General features: G+C 46.4%; 1 protein-coding gene across 1 annotated transcript in view; it reads right to left on the bottom strand.

The window, feature by feature from the left end:
• Nucleotides 1-2,523: 2,523 nt before the first annotated feature.
• Nucleotides 2,524-23,254, bottom strand: part of LOC124340806 (protein tiptop-like) — a 55,592-nt gene continuing 34,861 nt past the window's right edge. Inside the window, exons 2-3 of the mRNA XM_046793488.1 lie at nt 9,399-9,476; nt 2,524-9,293 (exon numbers count right to left, since the gene is read on the bottom strand). Coding sequence (XP_046649444.1) covers nt 5,650-9,293; nt 9,399-9,476 — 3,722 coding nt within the window. The 3' untranslated portion in view covers nt 2,524-5,649. The remainder of the gene's footprint in view (nt 9,294-9,398; nt 9,477-23,254) is intronic.

Raw genomic sequence — 23,254 nt, 5'->3', positions numbered from 1 at the left:
ATCAAGAAGAATTTTCTCCCTCCCCAAAAAAATGAAAGAAAAGAAATGAGAAGCGCATACCACTCGGCGGTTTATTCCAATAATGACGCGGCCACCTTCTCCGGGCTCGTCTCTTTTGCTGACGCGATAAAGTCGCGCTCGCATTTAATTACAACCCAAGGCGAAGGGAAGACGGACGGGACCCGAACTCTCATCATCATAGAAAGGCCGACTTTTATTTCTTTCTTTCTTTCTTTCTCTTTTTCTCTTCTTCCCCTCCCCGACGGTCGATGAGGACGACGCGGACTTTTTGGTGGTTACGTCATTTTATATATACAACTCTCGACAGTGCGCCTCAATGATCCGTCCCCTTCAATTGCCATTCCGACGATCCGGGACCCCCATTGTATAGATACGCATATTATAAAAATAAAAAAGTCACCGGAGCCCAACCTTCCCATATAGCTCCGACTCTTTTCTCCGTGCGAGCACGACTGGACGACGCGCGGCTGTGAATGACGTGATTTATGGGCCAGTCGTGGTGCCTGTGTGATATCGTTTGCTGGGCCGCGCCGAATCGAATGAGATCACCCAGCGGCTCCCCTGTGTACATCAGGGAGTTTGGAAAAGAGAAAAAAGAAAAAGGCGAAACATTTTTCAGCCCCCCCCCCCCCCAACAAATGATGGTTGCACATTGCTTGAAGTGTTCAAAGTTAAAATATTTTTCAATTTGATTGTTTACCCACAAAGAAAGTTGTGAGGTTTAAAATAAAACAAGCCTGATTTGCAGTCGTTCTACAAATGAGTTATTTTAAAAAAACCTTGACTGAGTCAACAAAAACGGCAATCGAGAACAGAGTTCCAGTCAACCGCCTAGCTAAGGAATAATCGTACTCGTAACGATTCATTCATTCATAGTCAATGCCAGCAAGTAGTCAAATAGGAAGACTAGAGATATATTGGTCCTACCTTTATGCCTGGGAACTACAGCCAGGCATCCACAAGTGCTCCATCCGGAAGAATGAAGAAGAAGTACACCAGTCTGGATAGGAAAAAGGACGTCCTCGTGAATACACCCACACTCACATGGGTGTACACGAGGACACAGAGGATTTAAAGGAAGGGGAAGAAGAGATCCTTAACTCCACCGGCATCGGTAGTTTCTCCAATGAAACAGAATGCTGTTTATCTAAATATTAAATGAAAAATGGGTTACGAAACATATTGACAGAAACAACTTAAGTAAGGAAAAGTTAAAAATGAGACAGTGGGTAAACCAAACCTTAATTGTTAATAAATATTATTATAAATAATAAGGTTTCAATATGCAAGTCATTCATTAAATGATCAAGCAGATCACAGGTTAGCATCAAAAGTAATGAAAATTATTACCCAAGCGATGATGAGACTGAGTTGTTGCTGATGACAGTACAGGTGACCAAGCACAAGGAAAACTTACATATCCTCAGATTATGATGGCTGGCTCAGGCCTCAGATCTGCACAATCGGAAAGGTTGCACAATGCAAACAAACTGCATTGACAGGGGCAGGAGGCGTAGATGATAAAGGCTAGTCAGAAACTAACATTTCACTTATTTGGAACAGGTGTAAGTCTTCTATTTATAAGCTCCCACAATCATTCTATTTGTAGGCCTATTCTTAGTTTTATTTATTTCCCGCCAAACAGCATGGAACGTGCATTAAGCTACTCTATTCAGGGCAGCGACCAGAGTTCACACGACGACCACAATGTCATTTCTTGTGCTTTTTTACGTGCATCCACGTTTCCAAAAAAATATAGTTTGGTTCACCATAGTTATTAGTTATCAATATCATTTTCTAATCACTAATCAGTAATCACTCACTTCACCTCTTTTTCGAAACGTTACAAAATGAGCAGACGACACTAATCTTCTGATTTTGATTATACCCAAACTTTAAGATATCGATAGAAATGATAAAAAATCAATTATTAATCAATTATTATGATTAAAATCAATTAAAAATCAATAAGACCGAAATGGCCACAATAAGACCCTCCAGGATCAGCAAAGAGGGAATTAACGTTATTATTATTTATATAATAAATACCTTGAATGGATGGATGACCGCACTGTCTCGTTTTTGACTTTTTGTACTCCAAAAACGAAAGAGAGAGTGGGTCAACCATCGGATCTAAATGCAGACAATCCTCGTGAATAGAAGACGACGGGAGGAGAAATAAAAAAAAATAAATAAATAATTGAAAATAATTGCCAGCCATGTGGAATTGTCTGTTATCGTGTGACTGCTACGTCGGGACCTGATTTCTCTTTCGTTCATTCTTTTTTAAATATTTGGTGCTGTTTTTATTCAATAGTTTGATCAGAATGTCACGAGATCAGGTTCTAATTTCGTGTGAGTATAATAATTCGACCTGTTAATGTGAAGTCGCCGCTTTTCAAGTTGAGGAGGAAAAATAATTCGCTCATTTTTCTCGTGTTTGGCTGTGTGTGGAATAATAAGGCAACAAGTCGACGAATCATTTCTTTTTTGTTGTTTTTCAGTCATGTGTAATAACAAGATGGCGCGCGCAAAATAAACCGAAAATAAAAGGGAAACACTGAAAAAAAATCCAACATGTCCAATCAAGCAACGAATACTGATCATTTTTTTTTTGTTGAAGAAAGAGAGGAGAGAGATAGACGATAGAATGGGTGAGAAAGAAAGACAACAGATAATTCAGATAATAATAGATCAATAGGAGGATAATCATATGAGGGACGGGGTATAGGGGGTTTCTTATCGATATTAGAGAGAAAATGAGACATAAAAGACATCTTTTTTCACGTATTGATTCAATGTACGGTACGTATTTGATTTGAAAGAGATTGGAATTTTTCACCAGAAGGAGAGAGAGAGAGAGAGAGAGTGACAATTTAACAGAAAATCCAATAAATCAAACAAAAACATTTTTTTAAATCGACAGCAGCGCATGGGGTCGACAAAATAGTCAAAGAAAATCATAATAATAATAATAATAATTAGAAAAAAAAAGAATCATTAGAGACAAGAAACAGAGGAGGGTAAGAGGGTGGGCAGTCCGGTAACACACAAGTAGACACTCACGCATGGATAAATTAAAGAGATAAAATATATATAGGAACCGGGATCATTAATTTCCTTCCTTATTTATTTTTTTTTTGTGTGTGTGTGTGTGTGTGTGGTTGCCAGGTGGGATCACGCACGCACAGGTGAATTACGTCATAGTTCATCATCATCGTTGCGCACACCGAAATAGTTTCAAGAGCGATAGAGAGATAGAGAGAGAATTACAGCAAATCAAAAATCGAAATAGGAGGAAGAATCAATTGGAATAGATTTTTCTTAGCGAGAGAGCAAAAAAAGAAACGAGCGATTCGGGCGACACACACACACAGAGAACGCCCGTTACACAGTTCAGTCGGATGAAAACAGACACAGCGAGATTTGTGTGGGCATGTAATAGGAGCTAGAGAGAGACACACGAATGACAAATGTTTTTTTTTTTCTTTTCCAAACCGATTGATTGTGTGTGTGTTGTCTGCTAGAAATGCGTATGTATATTATATATATATATGTATAAAGTGATTCTCTTCTCTCGGGTCCATTACTCTTGGCCCACGTCTGGCAGACGATAGAGAGGCTGAGAGATGAGTGACATTGTCGATATCGACGAGGGGAGCGCAAACGTAAAAATGACAAATGGAACAATTGGTTTCGTATGTAGGTATGATACAACAAACAGCTTGCAGTCTACGTGTGGGTGTCTCTGTGTGTCGTCGATTACTGTGGAATCATATTTCGACATAACGACAGGGGGTTTTTCCTCCTTTCCAACCAATTCAGTCGGCAGGAGCAAAGAAGTAATAATAATCAGATTCCCGTTTTTGTCAGGAAGCGAAAGAGAGAGAGAGAGAAGAAGAAAAAACCCCGAAAACAAAAAGGAAAAAATGAATTACTGTACGTCGAACGGGCCGTGACTTGGGCATCAAAAAATGAGAAGGAGAAGAAAAAAAAAATGAAAAATTACAAAATACAAAATCCTACCGGCTCAAATCAAGCCAAAGGGGGTATTATGTATATCTTTATGTATATATATATAGTAGTGGTAGTAGTAGTAGTAGTTTGTATATATATATATTTATACGTATGCGCGCTCGGTCGGACGAACGAGCCGGAGCAAACCGAGAAAGAGAGAGAGCTAACCCAGAGAGAGAGAGATGCCCGTCCGGGCGCTTTGATTTGTTGGCGTGGACTTCATGCCGAGGCCCTTTTTTTTTCTTTTCTTTTCTTCTTGAACTTTATTACCTTTCATTTTTTTTTCTTTTTTCATCATCATCATCATCTTGTTCAAGGCAAAAAAAAGAAAAAAAAAAAAAAAAAAAGAGGAACATTTTTTCTTCTTCTTCTCTCTATCCCCCCCTTCTTTTTTTTTCCTTATTTATTTGCCTCGGAAAATTTATGATTAATTTCACCTTCCCCCCGTACTCCTCCTCGTGCTTCTCCTCCCTTTCGGTGCGGGATATAGAAGAAAAAAAAGGGATGGATAGAATGAGGCAGAGCGAGTAAGTAGAAAGAAAAGAAGCGCATATATAAGAAGAAGAAGAAGAAGAAAAAAGATGGAAGGAGAACGGCCGAGAGAGAGAGAGCTAGAGAGAGAGAATGTTGCTGGCCCTTTTGAAGATTGAAGGATGCCTGTAAGGACGGACGACGAAGAAGAGTACCTCGCGGCGGCATTCATAACTTGTCGGACGGATTTATAGTGACGCTCCGGCGTGTAAATCACCCGGCCGACAGCATGCGATTAGACCCTGCGCGCCAGTCCTCCCTCCTCCTCTCTCATATTTCTCTTCATATGGACGCCAACCCTTTTGTTACGTTCCTCCTCTTCTTCTTCTTCTTCTCCTTCTCCTTCTTCTTCTTCTTCTTCTTTTTATGATGGATGAAATAGGCAAAAAGGAAAAGAAGAAGAAGAAGAAGCAAAAGAGAGAGCAATACTACTCTGGTATAAATACACCGGGTGACGTGATCTTTCCCTCCCAACAAGTCAACCGACAGCTCCGGTCAATCCGTGAGCGTGATCGAAGCTCTTTTTTCTTCTTTTGTGTAAAAATGTTATACTCCCCTTTATTTGTTTTCGAAAGACAAAAACAAAAATCTTCCGAGTTGAAAATGGATGAGGTGGAAAAAGAGAGGCACGTGATGAGACGTGAGTCGGGGGAGCGCCAAATGGGTCACACACACAACATGTACACAAGATGCAAACGCGCGTAATGATGAAGGATAGACAGAGAGAGAATGGAGGGAGATCTAAGCTATGACAAGATGCTCTATACGTTTTTGCTTGATTTGTTTTTGTGTTTTTTGCGTTTTTACGTCATTATGTTTTGTTTGTCGAAAGAAAATAAAGAAAAAAGAACTTTCTCTTTGTTTTTTTCCGCGTATGTTTGGTTGTTTTTTTTCTTCTTCTTTTCAACCAGCCCCGTCATCTGCAACGCAAACGGTCACGGTGCGTCGCCCAATTTGTCCGTCTTCTTTTTTCCCCTATTTTGTTGTTGTTGTTGTTGTTGTGTGTGTAATCATCAGGTGGTGTATAGCGACAAAAATGTTTGTGTTTTACGGTGTAGCGGGCGGAGAAGGAGGGAGCCATCAAACGTATTTGCTAGAGAGCTGCTTGGCCAGCTCGGTGTACTTGAGGAATTTGGAATGAGGGCTCTCGTTCTCGAAGCTATTGGCTCCTGCAGGCGGTTGGGGACTGGCGGCGGCCGAGGCGGCGTTGGCGCCACTGGCCGACCCGGAGCTTTTAGCACTGGCCGAGTTGGCTGCCGAAGAAGAACCGCCCGACGAGGCGCCCTTGAGGGCTGGAGCGGAGACACTCCCACCGGCGGCGTCCTTGACAAAGTGCATCTTGGACAGGTGGTGTCGGTAGGCGCCCTTGGAAATGAACTGGGTATCACAGAAGGCACACTTCATGATCGAATCCGTCATGACGGCGTCGTTACAGGCCCAACTGAAAGCCAAAATCGCACCGGGATTGGTGCCCGCAGAGCTGCCGGCCGAGCTCCCCGATCCGCCGCCTCCGCCGCCGCTTCCTCCGCCGCTGCCGCTCGAACCACCGGCGCTGCTTCCCGCCCCGCCAAGCGAATTGGGACGGCCGCTGGACGAGGGACTGTGAGTTTCCGTCTTGTCGCACAATTTCTGCAGGGCCGCCAGCGGATTGAATCCACCGCCGCCGCCGCCGGAAGAGGTTCCAGCTCCTGAGGAAGGTGCCGCCGCAGCCGAAGAGAGACCCTCGAACATGGATGAAAGAGCGTTCAAACTGGAACGGGCCGGATGGACGTCGGTGGGCGTCTGGCTCTGACTGCGCCGCCCGGCCACGTCGGGCGAACTCAGTTGCGTCGCCGGAGTGGTCGAGCGCAGCGAGCGTTCACTGACTACCGAACTGGCAGCCGGACTGGGTGGGTTGACGTCTCCGTCCAAGCCGGGAGAGGCGGGCGAGGGTGAGGGATCCTTCCGCCGGCGACGGTTGGCGACGCCGCTGGGACTCTGGCTGGGACTGCGGCTGCGGAGGGGTGAGCCGCCGTTGGCCGAGCGAGGCGTTGACTTGCCGGAATCTCTCTGATGCGTCGGCTGCTGCGACGAGTGGTCGCCGTTGCTGGCCACGGCCGAGGCGTTGCTGCTGCTGGCCTCGCTGGTCGTCCGCTCCCGTTGCTGACTGCTGGCCATCTGGCCGTAGCCGTAAAGGCGCAGCATGTTGACAGTCATCAGAGGATCCATCAGCGGTTTGGAGTAGTCGAGACTCTCGTCGATGCCCAGCCGGCGCAAGATGTTGGAGCCGGTCGGATTGTTGGCGGCCGCCTTGGCTTTGCCTCCGCTCGCTCCTTGGCCGGCGTCGAAGCTCTTTTCAATCAGTTTCTCGATAGCGTTGAGAACGGACGGCGATCCGTCGGCTTTGGTCGGGGTCGAAGAGGCCGCCGGCGCCGGGGTGGAGGCGGCCGGCGCGTCGCTCCCGTTAGCCGATCCGACGCTCATGGGACTGGCCCTCGGCGACGGATTGGTTTGATGCCGGTTGGACTTTGGGGTCTTGCGACCGGATCCGTTAATAGCCTCCGATTTAGGAACGGCGACGGAAGGTGACGGGGTGCTGCTTTTGCTTCCGGCTCGCATCGACTGCCCACTTCCGCCGACACACTGCCGGATGTGGTCGACGAACCCGCTCGTTTCGATCTTGTCGCCGCACTTCTCGCAGCTGATCCGTCCCGTGCTGGACCCTTTCTGCTGATGCTCGTGATGCTGATGCTGGGCCGGAATCAATTGCTGCTGCTGCAGTTGCGTCAGCGATCGGGCCTCCTGCTGGGCTCGCTCCAGTTCCAGCAACTTGCGAACGGGCAGGGCCTTCTTGCGCTTATCCCTGGCCTGTCTCCGACGGCCGCCGCTCTCGCTGATGGATCGCATAATGTGCTCCTTGTAGTGCGAGTTCTTCACCATGTGCGAGCTCAGCTCCTTCAAACTGGCAAAGGCCTGGTCGCACACTTTGCACGTCAGCACGGCGTTCACGTGAGACTGTTGTTGCGTTGGCTGTTGTTGCTGCTGTTGCTGTGGTTGTTGTTGTTGCTGCTGCTGCTGCTGGCCGTGGTGCTGCTGGCCGTGGTGATGCGGCTGAGCAGGGCCGTGGTTGGCGCCGGATCCGCTCGATCCTTTGCCTCCGCTTCCGGTGGCTCCGCCTTCGCCGTCGGCCGCCTTCCAGGAGATGATCTGCTCCTGGGAGATGATGTTGGTGTAGTGCTGCGTCTGCTGCATGTGAGTCGTCATCTCGGCCAGCGAGCGGAAGCTCTGCCCGCACCACATGCACTTGAGGATCTGACGCGTCTGCTCGGCTCCTTTGCCCAGCCAGACGTCCTGACCGCGGACCAGTTTGCGGGGCAGTTGGACCTGCCCGGACTCTTTGAGCAATAGGTCGTGATTGTTGCTGCTGCTCGAGTGGTGACCTCCTCCTCTGCCGGACGTGGTCGTCGAAGCCGACGACGACGGCGGATGGGAGGCGGCCGGAAGACGCTCGCGCTCCGACTGGTGCGACGACGGCGAAGCTTGCGGCTGGTGGTGGTGCGGCTGCGACGAGGATGAAGGTGATGAAGCCACGGGAGAGGAATTGACCGACCCCGCGGCGCCGGAAGCGCTGGATGCGGACGACATGAGACTGGCGTTGACTCCGCAGTGTTTGGATTCTTTCATGTGGGTTGTCAGGGCGGCCAGGGTTTCGAAACTGAGTTTGCACCAGACGCACTTGAGGACGTCCTTGGCCGTGTCGGCTCCTTTGCTCAGCCAGTGGCTCTGCCAGGCGGACTGGCGGCCACCGCCGGCTCCTCCCGATCGGGACTCGCCGGACAAGCGGCTCAATTCCGTCATCCTTTCCAGGGCTTTGGAGGCGTCGGGCGGACTGGCGAACGAGTTCTTGGCTTCGCTGCTGGACTTGTGGTGGCCGTTCCAGGCATCGGACGTGTGAGAGGCGCCGGCCGGTTTCCATCCAGCCATGGCCGCCGAAATCGAATCAGAGCGACGTTTCTCGGCGGGTCCGACGCTGGCCGTAGAACCACCAGATGAGCGGTCCCGTTTCCGGACACCGGAGGAGCTCAAATCCAGCGGAGTCGACTCACCACCAGCGCGACGTCGAGTCGGCGGAGGCGCTTCGTCGTTCATTTCGGCGTCGGTTCCTTTTTCCAATTTGATTGCGCCGCCAGCGGGACGTTTGCTGCTGAAATCCATGATGCTGGAAACATCGGCATTGCGTCCAGCTCCCGGCGACGGAATGGCGCCAGCCGGTGGAGACATGACGTTGGTCGAATGTTTGGTGGCGGCCGCAGCCGCCGGAAGAGAGCCAAATAAACCTTGCAGACCTTGTAAGCCTTGGAGTCCCTGCAATCCCTGCAGTCCCTGCATGGCCAAAGCCGAGTGTAGGCCACCGGGGAGGCCGGCCAGAAGTCCGGCCGCCGCTCCACCGTGGGATAAAAGTCCTGGGAAAGCTGCGCTTGCGGCCAGGAAGGCTTGCAAGTTCTGCAAGTTGGTGGCGGCCGCTGCGGCCGCTGCAGCAGCTGCCGCCGCCGACGTAGAATCGCCCATGATGGGCGCCGGACTATTCCGACCGGGACTCATGGATCCGCGAGAAAGGGGAGAAGATTTCCGTTTGGGTTTGTCTTCCTTCAGTGCCTCTTCTTCGTCGACATCGTCCCGAGCCGGCGACGAAGAAGATGATTCAGAATCTTGACTTTGATCCGGATCCGGTTCGAATTCGTCGACTGTAATCGTTCAAATTAACAAGAAAAACATAGGATAAGATTAAAAGAGAAATTTATAAATATGCGACACGTTAAAAAAGAAAAATGAAAGGAGACCGCACTTACCGATTTGATTTGGGTCGAGTAATCCGGCCGCAATCGCTGCCTCACGCGCTGCCGCTGCCGCCGCCAATTCTTCCTCCCCTGTAAGAAAAATAGAAAGAAGAGAACATTTAGTAAATGGCATTCATCAATGATTCATCTGTGACGCCCGAGTGAAGAATTGAGAGAAAACAATTGAAATCGGATTGAATGAAAAAGAGCAAATTAAGAGATGAAAAAGGGTACATAATACGGGATTAGGATAAACAGGGAACGGTAGCTCGCTTCTACACGTCAAGTGGGTAGCAAACCCCGTCAATGTCACTCATCAGGTATACACCTCACAGGTCTCTCTCTCCTCCCAAAAACGAAAGGGCATCCGAATAAATAAAAAGGTAGACAGATTAGAAGGGATTACATATCCGAAGAGAATGTGTGTGTGTGATGATAGACTGGTGTCAAGCCACGGCACGAGTCATCAAAAGCGACCAGCAGTTGTTGGTAGCGCTGTGGACCGTTCTCCCTCTCTCACCCACTGAAACGTCAATCAACTGTCGACCCTGAGGGTGGCATTTTGAATGCTTTATCAAAAAAGGAACACACACACACACACACTTGTATGTGTAGACAACAACAACAACAACAGAACGAGAGAGAAAAGAAAAAAGGGACTATATAGGAGGGCTCGCCATACGAGTTTACTCTGTCTGTCTGATCTGTCACAGCAAAAAGGCCGCATTTCGCTCCTCATTTTCTGGGCTCGATCCCGCCTCCTCAATTGAGAGAAAAACAGAATGGAGCGCCCACGGACCGACAGACAACGAAGAAAATAATAAAAAAATAAAAAATAAATAAAAAATAAAACTGGTTGACTGACACTTGCGCACACCTCTCGCCGGTCTACCTTCAATGGATAATCAAGTCATCCGGCTGTCACTCCGCTTGTCGTTTCTCGCTTTTCATATTCCAATGTCCTGTTTGCGTTACGCACATCTCGCATTCATTCCGCTCCTTTTTTTTACTTCTTCTGAGAAAAAAAGGAAACTCTTTGCCAAGTGTGTGCCAAAGTGAATTTCTTCTATCTCCGATTCTGAATTGATTTTCTTTTTTTTTAAGTGAGTTAATAGAAAATAATCAGATGAAATCATTTCTGTTTGCGTTGTTTGATTGTCAAGAGCCGATGGGGCAACCATGTCGTCTCCAAACGAAGCAATTAAGGAGGTCCGTGTTTCTCTATCGGCTGGCCGAATTCGCTGCCCGGGCAAAAAGGATCAAAGTGGGACCTTCTCTTTTTCTTTTGGAAATCGATACACCTCGCGTTGTCTCGGGGCCCACTAAACCAAAGCATCATCGCGCAATGCGTACAAGAAAATGGAACCCAATAAATAAAAAAAAAAAAGAAGAAAGAGAGACACACACACACTGAGAGAGTGAGATGTTGGAAGAAAAGCTGGTTGAGAGAGAGAGGTGAGCCGGACCCCGTTTCTTTCTAATGAAAGCGCCTTTGACGTCGGAATTAGCGCGATGTACTACTACTACTACTGTACGACCCCTACGTAGGAGGCGATAGAGCGGCGGTTGCTGTTGGAGGCGGATGCTTTGGCCGATCGCCTTTCAGTACACCACCGGCCCCGTCTCATTACTTTTAATTAGTGCTAGGGCACATTGCGCCCTTTTAGATAGAGAGACACACAGAGACGGTACAGAGCAGACTCTACGCTAAGAAAAACTGCGAGACTTGATATGCCTTCCAAGTTTCTCTCTTGTCTAACCGTCGATAGGTGTGTAAGTGAGCCATTTCGGTCCAAGTGGGGGTAGGTGGCCTAAAGAATATTAAGGGGGGTACGACGGCCAGCCAAATCCAAAAAAAAAAGATAAAGAAAAAAGTTGGTGGTTCTCGACAAGAGCGACACGGGGATTCAAAGTCCTGATGATGATGATGATGATGATGATGAAGATGAGTAAGACCGAAGACGACGCTATTGGCTTCATTCCGCCCGGGAGTTTTGTCGCGGAGGAGGAAGGCGATGACATGAGTATCATAGCCGATTGCTCGCGGTACTTTGCTATTACACTCGGCCCAAAGGAGAGCAAAGAGATGGGGAGCGATGTGTAATTACTGGGGATTACACCGCCAGACCGCTTGTGTATCTATATATTATACGTAGACTAGATATATATTTATAGACGTGTATCATTGGCAGCAGCCGTGGGTAGTAGGCAGGGAGACACACCCAAAAGAAAAAGAAGAAAAAAAGACGACCGGAAAGCTTTTGCCTCCTATACCAATTTGATCATTGGGATGAGGAGGGAGGGCTGTTGTTGCTCCAATCAAGGTCTTGGCACGGTCGTGTGCGGCTTCGCTTCATGTCGGCGCACTCAAGATCGGTGCTCACGCACGTATCTCTCTCTACACACACAAGTTCTGATTTGATGGCTAGGTATCAGAGAGCTCCCCTTCACGGTCTTTGTCTTTGTCCCGATCGTCTTATATATCAGCGGTCCTCCTATGTGCAGTTACACATAGTAGAACAACAGATCCGCCGTCATCCTTTTTCCTTTGATAGATAAATCTATCTTAGCGGGAGAGAGTAATATCGGAGAGGCCCATAAGACACACACACACACACACGGGTTTTTTGGAACATGAATCAGAAATTATCCGACTGATTACACCCCCCCCTGCGCTGTAACCAACAAGATCAATCCCTCGTTCACAGACTACAATACTCTGGCGATATCTGTAATGCCCGGCTCTCTCTCTCCTCTTTTCTTTTTTAATTGCTTTCATACACTATAAAGATGATAACAAAGTCGAGCTCGGCAAATGGCTGGCAAGAAGAAGAAACAAAGCGGCGGACGGAAAATTGCCACCGATGCACTTCCTTATCCGTTTTTCGTTCGTTCGTTCGTTCGTTCGGGGGGATGCGTTGAGTGCGCTGGCAGATTTCGGTGCGCTCTATACGTACGGGGCAATAAGCAATCGAGATCAAAGCCGATTGATCCAATCATAGCTAACCCATCTCTTACCGGTGTATCAATTATAAATCAAAGAGAGAAGAAGAGACAAGGCACAGAAGGACAAGGAAGAGCGCGGGAGTTCACCGATGGATAGATTCAATCAGAACGCGCGCGACTGAGATGAAGAGAGCGGACGAGTCTCAGACTCGGCGGAATCAAAATAAAAGGGAGGAGCCGCAAACAACAACAACAACAATAAGAGTCTTGAAAACAGCTCGAAAACACTGAAAGCCCAAAAAAAGAAAACAAAAGGAAATGTAGATAGAGAAAAGAAGAAGAAACTCGTCCAATCGTAAAATGTCGGCTGATATGTTGACGGATAGAGAAGGGAAACAACATCACGACCTGTTCCAACGACAACAGCAGCAGGAGCGCGGCAGCCATTTGTTTCGTTTTCTTTTTTTGTTTGTTCGCTTTTTTTATTTTGTTTTCCCTTTTTTTCTTGGATTTGAAAAAATATACATTTCAATTCAGTTGTGGGATGTTTTTTTTCTTTAGGTTTTTGTGTGTCGTCGTCGTCCCTGTTGACTCCGGGAAACAACTCGACCACGCCGAGCGACAAAAGGCAGGAAAGGTAGCCGAAACAATGGGGGCCGCATCGCTGACAACGGGGCGACGGTTTTTCGATCGATGCCGCAACATGATTTATCAACCAACCACCGTGACGCGAGAGGCGCAAGAGGAAGAGAGATAGACAAGACGAGAGAAGAGAATCTAACGAGAGACAAACCGAAACGAAATCGAAAAAAGAAGTAAGAAAACAACAAAACAAAACAAAAAGTCAAAGGAAATAAAATAAAATAAAAAAAGGAGAGCGCTGCATATCTCAATAATTGTGTGCGTCTCTGTCTGTCTCCTATCCACCATTCCAAGGCGATTCCAAAAAAGCCAAAAGGTGCGTTCGGGAAAGAAAAAAAAAGAAAAAGGAATCAGAATATGTGTATCCCAACCAAACAACCAAAAGTGGGGGAGAGAGAGAAACCCACAAAAGAAATAACGCAGACGGTTGCGCGGAGGACAGGGCGGAGCGGGTGGTTTTGGTTGGGTAAAGGTGGGCGATGTTAGTTCTAGCGCGCAGCACACGAAAGGTTTTGACAGCTGACACGCCATGATGGATGTTGCGTTCTTTCGCTTTTCTTTTTGCTAGATGCCCGTGTGTGTGTGTGCCTGTCTGCTTGCGAGACCACCACAAAACAAAAAAAAAGAAGAATGAAGACTTGAAACATGATAAAACGAAGAACAAGAAAAACGCCAGCAAAAGCCAAATGGTCAAGAACCTGAAGAGAGAGAGAGAAAATAAAAGACCTGACGAGAGACCCCTACTTTTGCCCGTGTGATCCTGACCATGTCTGTCAGTTATCAATAACGTTTGCATGACGGGTCATCCATTGCTGGATGGAGCAGCTCTTCTTCTTTTTCTCTCGTCTGTTTCTTTTCATTATTCTTATTCGCTTTATCTTTCGCCAGTTGTGTCTTTCGATCGCTCTGTTTTACTTTCCACTCTCTCTCTCTCTCTGGCGTTCGTCCTTCTTCACTTGACTTTTCGTTCTCCATCACCTTTAGCCTATAGACATTCCTATGGCATTGCCACTCGTCTATTCCAAATCATAATTAGCCAGTACATTTCATCGACAAAGTATTCGATGCTTGTGCCAGGCTCTACTTGAGCGTTGATTGCTCCCACCCTGGATTTCCATCGGGATCGTCTTCTTCTTTTTGTCACAAACGTTCTCTCGATCGTGATCGCGAATCCAATCGAAATCTCTCGAAAGTTAATAATAACCGGAACTCGGCCGTCAAAAAAAAAAAGCGCAAAAGGAATGGTCCCGGAATTCCGCCACCTGGGCCATTCAATTAAACTCTTTTTCCAACGGGAGCAATCCTTTGTGAAGTCAGGAATTGGTAAGATAGTGAGACGCGAACATTTCCCGCACACATACTATTACTACGGGCAAATAAAAAAAATGAGAAGAAGAGAATCAAAAAGGGATAGAAAATAAGAGATGGAACTCGTGAGGTGTCTAGACACCTTGACCCCCAGTTATTTCAAGTCGAGCGATGATGGATGGTTGGAAAAGAGGAGCGAGAGAATAGCGCACCGTAGACATCCAGCACGTCTCTTTTTCCAAAAGAGAGAGAGAGAGAAATGATTGGCAGTCGTTAATAAAGTTGGAGAGTGACTTGGCAAACGCCGAGTCGTACAAAAACCCGCGCAGAGTGAGAGAGGTGATAAGACTTGGGATTCTCCGAGTCTCCCAGAAAAAAAAACAAAAAAGACGATGATGCCACATACTCCATCATTCTGGCGACAGATTTCCTTTCTTTTTTTCTTTTTTAGATTTTTGTTTTATCTCATTTTTATTTCATTTCGTTTCCTCTTCACTTCTCCTTCATTTTCACTTTCTCCTGTTGTTGCTTTTATTTCATCGTATTCTCGCTCGTCAGTTTCTACAGTACATTATCTCTTTATGAAAAACAAAGGAAAAATGGACTGTATAGCCTCAAAAAAACTTTGAAAAAAAAAAAGATTCCGAGAATTTCGTCCGGGTTTTTCTTTCTTTCCGTGTGTGTTTCTCAGTTTAAATAAATACGGGACAGAAGCCATCGATCGATTGGCTCGGCTTGAATCATCATAAATAAGAAGGACGGAAAGACAGGAAAGGTCGGGTCCCGAAATGGGCAACAGCTCAACGGTACAAAAGCACATAGCAATACTATATAGAGAAGGGGGGGGGGGGCTGGGAGAGACCCTGCTGGACAAGTAAGAAAAAAGAAAGAAAAAGACGGACGAGGCGAAAGAAAAGAAGAGACGTCAATCATCGTCAGGGACGAGGACAATGGGCCGTGGGGCGGGTTTAGGTGTCCAACCAGCATGCACCTACAACACAAGACACGCAGCGCGGCAAAAAGGCATCGGCATCGTCAGCGCGACCGGCGGACACGAGAAACGCGCCATTGGAATAGGAGAAGATAAAAAATCGTGCTGGCTCCATTTGCAGGGAGGGTGACGGAACATTAATCACACAGTCGTCCAGGGCCAGCAGCAACCGCGTCCCTATGCAGCTAGGACAGGGGGAATTGCAAGAAAGAGGAGAAGCCCCCCCCCCCTTTCTTCTTCTTCCTCCTTCTCCGTCCGCCCAGGTGCGATGACTGGCAATTCTGTGGCACCGGCGTTCGAGTTCTCTTTTTGTGTGTGTCTGTGATTCCTTTCTTTTCGGCCTCCTATCCAATCAACCCGACACATACAGACACACAAAAGACCAGAGAGAACCTCAGTCATTGGGCTCAAACGCGTTAGGGTTTTTTCTTTTTTCATTGGATTGTGTGTGCTGTGAGCGCATCCTAAACTAGTTGGCATTCCATATGTTCCACCGGGTTGAAAGTCCCGCATCACCCCCCCGCCCGGAACTCGAGAAGATGGTGAACAAGACAAATCAAAAAGAAAGAAATCGGAGCATCCACATTTTTCTTCTTAAAAAGAGCGGTCGACTAAGTGAGCATCAGCTGAGAGAGAGAAACTTGTCGATTTGACAAGGACGCGTTTAGCTGCTCCAAAAGTTTTCAAAACAAAAAGCAAAAGTAATAATACAAGTCCAGGGGGGGAATCAAATGACAGCGATTCGAGTCCAATTAAAACAAAATGGAAAGGAAATTGAAAGGGAAAATGATGAACGTCAATAAAAGAGAGAGAGAAAAAAATAACAAGAATGAATGGAATGCTCTGAAAACTTCCAAGCTTCCAATTCTTCCGAGTGCGGCTAAGAGAGGCCACATTAATTGTACCAGGAGAGCAAAGAAATTGCTCCGTTTGAATTCAAAGAGTATCCGCCGGGCTTGGCCTATTGGCCTCTGGCCGGCGGATGGCAAAAACGTCAATTACGAGTTAAGACGAGACATGGACGCTTGACATGGTTTCATAGACTCGAGCTATGCGGATCTTTCGCTGATATCGTTCGACTCAATCTCGACATATTCCCCGTGTGTTTTTTCCCCAACTCTTTTTTATTATTATCATTATTAGATTATAAATTTTTGTCTGTTTCGTCTCGAGACTCCGGTCGAATGCGCACACGGGGAGACACGCAGATATGCATATAAATCAAATTTGATATGAGTGATGCACAGTGAAGAAGAAAAGAAAAACGATGACGGCCATTTGGTGGAGGTGATGCGTGAAAAATGGCGCACAGCTCGACTCGCCCGTTTTCTTTTGTGTGTGTGTGTCCTGGCATCTCTTTTTTTCCCTTCTTAATTCTTTCTATATCCTCCCCTTCATCTTACGCAGACTTTTTTTTCTTCGATGGAGAGGAGGTTTCTTGTTTCTTTTCTATCGTTCGTCAGAATGCTAGCTGGCGCTGGCTCTCGCCATCCAACGAGTATATACGACACACACTGAGCGGGCACGCAGTTCCGAGCCGGAGATCGGACAGCTCGGAAAAGAGAATGAATGATAAAAGTCTCTAGTCTAGAGTTGAAGTCATCTATCAGTCACAAGGTCCATCATTAAGGGCAGTCAAGCATGAGTCATCAGGAGGTGGTGGTGGTGTTGGCGGAGGAGGAAGAAGACAAAAAAGAACAGAAAAGAAGTTGAATGTATCCGAACGGCGAAATATATACAAGAAGAAGAAGAGAAGCTGGGGCACCCACCCCCCTTCCCATCCACCACTTGTATGTCCACTGTGCGCCCGTCTTTCGCCGAGGTTCCCTGTCACGATGTCAAGACACTGATGGATTGAACCAGACTCTGCGGAAATATTTCTTCGACCCTTCAATTTCTTCTTTTTTTTCCGCTAGGCTCATCCAAAAAAGAAAAAAAAAGGAAAAGAAATAAAAGTCGCCCTTCACTTCTTCATCTTTCTGCCATTGGCTCTTCTTTCTAGTTGAGGCTCGCATATCTTTTCTCCCGGTTTTTCTTTCTTGAAAGGACATTTTATTTTTTACTTTTTTAACGCCTCCGAAAACTCAATCATTAACCATCTCCCTTTTTAACACTCTACAGTCCTTCCTTCCTTCCTTTTCTTCTTTTCCCCTTTTGTAATGGAGGCCAAATGTTCTCTCACTCTCTCTCACTCATGGATCGTGTTAACCATCAGCGGGACTCTGCGAGGATGGAGTTGCGACGTATTAACCAACAGTTCCGTGTCTTAAGTCTATGGAAGGAGAATGAAGTGACATCCGCCGGTTCTTTGTCTTCTTCTTCTTCTTCTTCTCCGGGCTATTTTTATCTTTTCCTTTTTTCTTTTAGTGACGCAATGTGATGGATGGCTCGTCGTATTCATTTTGTTTTGTGTCTTCTCTTCGGCAACCGCATCTGCGGTCGCCATGACTTTGAGATCTTCTCTCTCTCTCTCTGCCTAACTGGACTCGTCTATTCTCTCTATGTTGCCCTTTAGCCAGAAAAAAGATGATGGCACACAACGGCGGTCAAACTAATCAATCAGAGAAAAACAAGCAGAGAAAAGACACTAGGGTCGAGCTGATGGGCTGTATAGAGCAAAGAGAGAGCCGGAGAAACCTCTGTCTGATTTATTCAGACGGAGACGACAGAGAGATCAAGCGTGTCGGGTGGCTTTGATTTGGGCCAGCAACACACCCGTCACCCGCCGCTGCCGAGTGTCGATCCCAGCCAGGATTTAAAACCCAAATCCGAGAAAAATCACAGCTACTATATAGTGTAGTATCTACTTAGAAATAAGACAAGTTCCTAGCTCCCCCCCTGCCAAAGACTGAAAAATGGGCGAGGAATATAACTCCAGCTCATGCTGTTGAGCAGGAGCTGCAATCTTAGCCTCTTAAAAGGGAGGAAAAAGAGTCGCGCTTCTCTTGGCCGGCCAATTGGAAGCGACTGGCCGTCAGGGAACAACAACCAGACGGAGCTGCTAGAAAGGTAGTACGGTACAAAAAAGAGAAAAAAAGGGAGGGCCATGACGTGAGGCCAATTCCTCTTTATTTATTTTTTTCCCTTTTTGTATCTATTCTTTGAATACAGTCGATTCCAGACTTCAAAGTTGCCTTGATGCGCACTGGTGAGTCCACAAGAGCGAAAGAGAAAATCAAAATGATGAAAAAGGCGCAAATCTATGCTGGCTGCTCCATTTTTTTTTCTCTCGTGTTCTCTCGGCTCCTCTTTTGATCACGACAGAAAAAAAAGGGACGAAAAAAGAACGGGAAATCCAATCTATACAAAGAAGAAAAAAATCCGGCATGTGTCGCCTGCTGAAAGCGGCCGCCGAGAGGTGGACGAAAAGAGACTGGACGCAACATATTCGGACATCTTGTTCTCTCTATCTTTAGTTCGCCCCCACAATTCAGTTGACTTGCAAGTCTATTGCAGAGTGAGTAGACTAGTCGACTACCAGTGCCGAGTTTGCTGGATGGATGTAGGCCGATGTGTAGAGAGAGAGAGAGAGTGCTTTTGGCTGGGCCATCAGATCCAATGTCATCATTCAAAGCCCCTCTGTCTTATTTTCTTTTCTTTTTTTATTTCTTCTTCTCTCTTTCTGTTCCAGCTCTTTTCGACTTCTATCGTCGTCGCATTTGGCCTTCGTCTATAGCCCGGGCAAAGGGACAAGAAATAAATCCAGCACGTGTCACTCTTTTGTTTCTTCCTCTCTCTCTCTCACTCGCTGTGTGCAGCTCTTTCCCTCTGGGCGTCGTCCTCTCTCTCTGCGGCTGGATGGCTGGGTGGTTGACTGGACCAGAAAGAGAATCAGACGCGGACGGAGGCAAAAGGTCCAACCCACCCCCCGAAAGAAATGTTGCCTTTTCGGATGTAATTTATTGACTTTAGACTGTCGGAATGACGAACGCCGACTAGCACAGTCCCGACCGACTTCCGGTCATTATAGATCTACCCCTCTCTCTCTCTCTACGCTTGTAGGCGAATAGAACAGCAGCAACTCCCTCCCCTCCCCCTGAAAACGGCGCCCACGGCCCACCAGTTGAAATTTATGACATCGGAGGGCAAAGACACAAATATCAAGGAGATGGGCGGAGAGAGAGAGAGAAAGAAAAGAGAGCACAGCACACACACATAATATATATAGGCTGCCGTCGTTTGTTAGTCAACTGCCGCCAACAGAAAGCATAGGGGTAATTGTCAGTCATTTGTCATCGGCTTCACAAGAGAAAAGTCAGTCGCAGTCGAAGCTTCGGCAGTCGCATAAAAACGACAACTCGCCTTCTAACACACACACACACACACAACAAAAGAGAGAGAGAGAGAGAAGAAACAAGCCTATATCATATCTATAGCGAGTCTCTATATAAATATTACCAATGGCCAGTCGGACAGCTTCTATTTCGACGCTATACAGAGAAGAAATGAGAGCGCACGCAAACCCGGTCAAAAATAAAGAAAAACAAAACAAAAACAAAAAAGAAGAGAAGAGAAAATAACATGAAAGTGAGGGTGAAACAAGCAGGTCGAGCTGCCGTTGGTCGCCGTCGTTGCGAGTAAATAGGTAAAGAGTTCTCATCAGAAAGTGGACACGGGGGCAGCGAAGAGTTTGACAAGTGTCGAGCGCACTGGCCGTGTAACGGAGAGTGACCGGGGAGGGAGGCCAAAAAAGGAAATAAAAATAATCAAATAAAAAAAAAAAGGGATAAAAATAGGAAAAAAGAAAAAGAAAAGAGTATATAGAGAAAAAAGAGTCGTCGTAGTATTGCTGGGCTGAGTTATATAAGGGGTTGAGCGGGAGCGTTGGAATAGAAAGAAATAGAGAGAGAGTAGAGTAGAGTAGAGTCGCGCGGGAGTTGACGAGTGACGTGGAAATGTCGAGCGGAGCAGTGCCCTGCAGCTTGGCTCCCGAAAAGCCCCTCCTGTCACAAGCAGAATCGCTACTGCATTTGACATGGACTCCATCATCTTGTCATCGCCAGTGACAGTAGACAAAAGAGAGCGAGCGAGAGCGCGCCGAGACGGACCGAGTGACGAGACCGAGTGACGACGACGACGACGACGACAAGAAGACACACAAGAGCCAAAGCAAAGGAAAATAAAATAAAAAAAAACTGTAGAAACGCCGACATCATCATCTTCGTAAACGTACGAATTTTCATGCCTCTCCCATCCGGGCAATATCTCGGGCGGCAGAGAGCCGGCCAATAGCGACACATGGCGACCAGTCGTCCCGAACCAACCCAAAAAGAAAACTGCCACACAGAAAATATAAATAGAAGATCAACAAATACATGTATAAGGCCAAAATGGAAATGAGGCAAGTGGTGTATCAAGCGCTGCCGCCGATGGATGAGCAAGAGCCGGAAAAAAAAGAGACTCGAAGAGAAAAGAAACTTGTCAACACTATGGCCCTAATAGAGATATTTTTTTTTCTTCTGCCCCGGCCCGGCCCGGCCCTTTGACAAGTCTGTCGTTGACAACCTTGCGATGTTCCTTTGATCATCTTAGCTCACTGACTGGTGTGTTGTAGCTCTCCTGGTTTTTTTGAAGGGGCGATATCCGCCGTGATTGCGGATGTATTGAACACAAGAGAGGAAAAGAAAAAAAAAACGAAAAAGTCAGAAACTTGTGCGGCCAATCATGAGCTCCACACAAAAGCAACAGACACAAGAGGATTGGAGAGATGAGGAAAGAGAATGATCTGCATCCGACGCAATCTCTGGCGCTCCTGCTGGGATTCAACCTGTCGCTCCTGTATCCTCTTTTTTCTTTCTTTTCTTGTGTCCCTCTTTGACCCACCCACGACCGATCGTGTGTGTGTGCCACGAATAAAGTCTCGGATCCTTGCCACCAGCACCGGATCCGCATCGCCGCCTGTGATCTGTCGCCTTTTCAACTGGGTGTGTGTATGCGTGTGCGGCCACGACGAGGACAGATCAAGTGATCAAAGGCCCCTGTCTGTTTGTGTATGCACATTTGCGATCCCTCTCGGAATGGGGGAGTGCAGCAGCAAAGGAGGATATGTAGAAGAAAGAGAGAAGAGGATCGAATATTAATTGCCAGTGATGTTAGTATTTGAGAGCTAGGGCAGCCTCCTCCTACTATACATGCAAGCAGAAAGGCCCCATCACATTTCCAACCGGAAAATAATAGATGAAAGGTGCTGATGACATGGCGGTTGGTCCGGGTGGTGTACGGCGATGGTGGCGGCGGATCCGGCGATCGGCAGATCCGCCTGTGATCTGTCGCCTTCCTGTTCTTTCTCGTATTTTATTTTTTTTTTTTTTCAAGACGACGATTAAATGTCGTTTTTTATTTCTTTATATTTTGTGAATGTGTTAATGGCCTTTCGTTGCATTGTTCTCTATATCATATTTTAGTGAATCGTTGAAAGGGACTCGGAAATCAATCAATTTTGAATTTTGAATTTTGAAAGAATTGTTTTTTACTGTACTGTTTCAATGGTTTGGTTAATCTTTAGTTTTCAATAAAGGTATTTGCGATTGCAACAGCAGTTGCAACAGCAAATAAGTAAAAGTATCTAAGAATTTGTGTGTAATTATCGCCTTGTCATTTATTAAAGTAAATAAATTTATTAACGGTTGCAACAGCAAATAAACAGAAGTATCCAAGAATTTGTATATATTATCGCCTTGTTATTTACTAGCGATTGCAACAGCAAATAATATAAGCATCCGAGAATTTGTACATTATATATCGCTTTATGTACTATAATATCGCCCCCCCCCCCCCACGCGAATAACAAGGCGATAATAAAATAATAATAGACCGGATCGGTTTGTCAACAAATAACAAGAGCCATATTTAATCTTGGTTTATTGATTTATTCGACATTCTTTCCGAAGAAGAATGGTGGCGGGCCGAGGCCTCTGCGCCCGTATGTGATCCTCTGCACCCAGACATCGCGCTCAGAAAAATAGAGTGCAGACGGGATTGCAAGAAGGAATAACTTGCCTCCCACCGATGTTTTTTGGATTTTGGGTTAGCGCATCACCCAGACCCAATAGAGAACAAACACAAACGACTCATAACAACAGCCAAAAAATAACTTGAGAAAATCGAAAAAAGGAAAAATGTGATAATAGTCAAAAAGCACATAATCATGTACACTACCAACGAGGGCGAGTTGATAAAAGCTTTTTAAAAAAAATTAAGAAAAAAAAGTGGGTTTCTTTTTTCAGAGGGGAATATTGTTGAGTGAAAAAGAAAATCTGATTTGTTCGGTGCGTCGCCGGTTATGTGTATGTATACACTAGCCGTGTGATACCTGATATGATTGAAAAGAGTCGAAGAAGACGAAGAAGACAAGACTGGTCTTGTGGTGGTGTGCGCTTTCGTCTATTAGATTGTCTTTTGGGTTGAAGGGGGTTCATTTTCTTAACTCTTTTTCTGTCCGCCTCTATTACTCATCACATCAGAGGACCCTGAATCTCGTTTTTCTCCTCCCCCCCCCCCCCCCTCTTATTCTTATATAATGCGTGTGTCGTGTGTGTGTGTGTACTCAACTGCCAGCTCGGAATTTCTGGTATTGTCTTTTATTTTATTTTTTCCTCTGCTCTTTTCCGTCCCTCGTTCGATTTCTCCGCCCGCAATTCCAGGAGAAAAATCAAAAGAAAGGGTGGGAGAGAAAAACCGAATTCACGGTTGAGTGGTTCATTCAAACTGCTCAAATAACATGGTCAGATTAAGATTCAAACCCATTTAAGAGACTCGAGGAATGGCGGGCAGGCACGCACCAGAATACCCAAACAAAATAAAAAGAAAAAAGAGAAAAGAGAGAAGGGCATCAAATGATGGCCCCCACCTAAAGTTGCGAAACAAGATGGCTGCCGCTTTTGTCTCGTCTATTGTCATTCACATATTGAACGAGGAAAAGGGAAAACAAGAGGAGATCATCAAGCCGACGTCGTCGTCCGTGATCGATATGTTATATATA

This window comes from Daphnia pulicaria, chromosome 5 (genome assembly GCF_021234035.1).
Source record: "Daphnia pulicaria isolate SC F1-1A chromosome 5, SC_F0-13Bv2, whole genome shotgun sequence".
NCBI lineage: Eukaryota > Metazoa > Arthropoda > Branchiopoda > Diplostraca > Daphniidae > Daphnia > Daphnia pulicaria.
The sequence above is the reverse complement of the archived record's forward strand: the minus strand, read 5'-3'. Positions and strand labels throughout refer to the sequence as shown.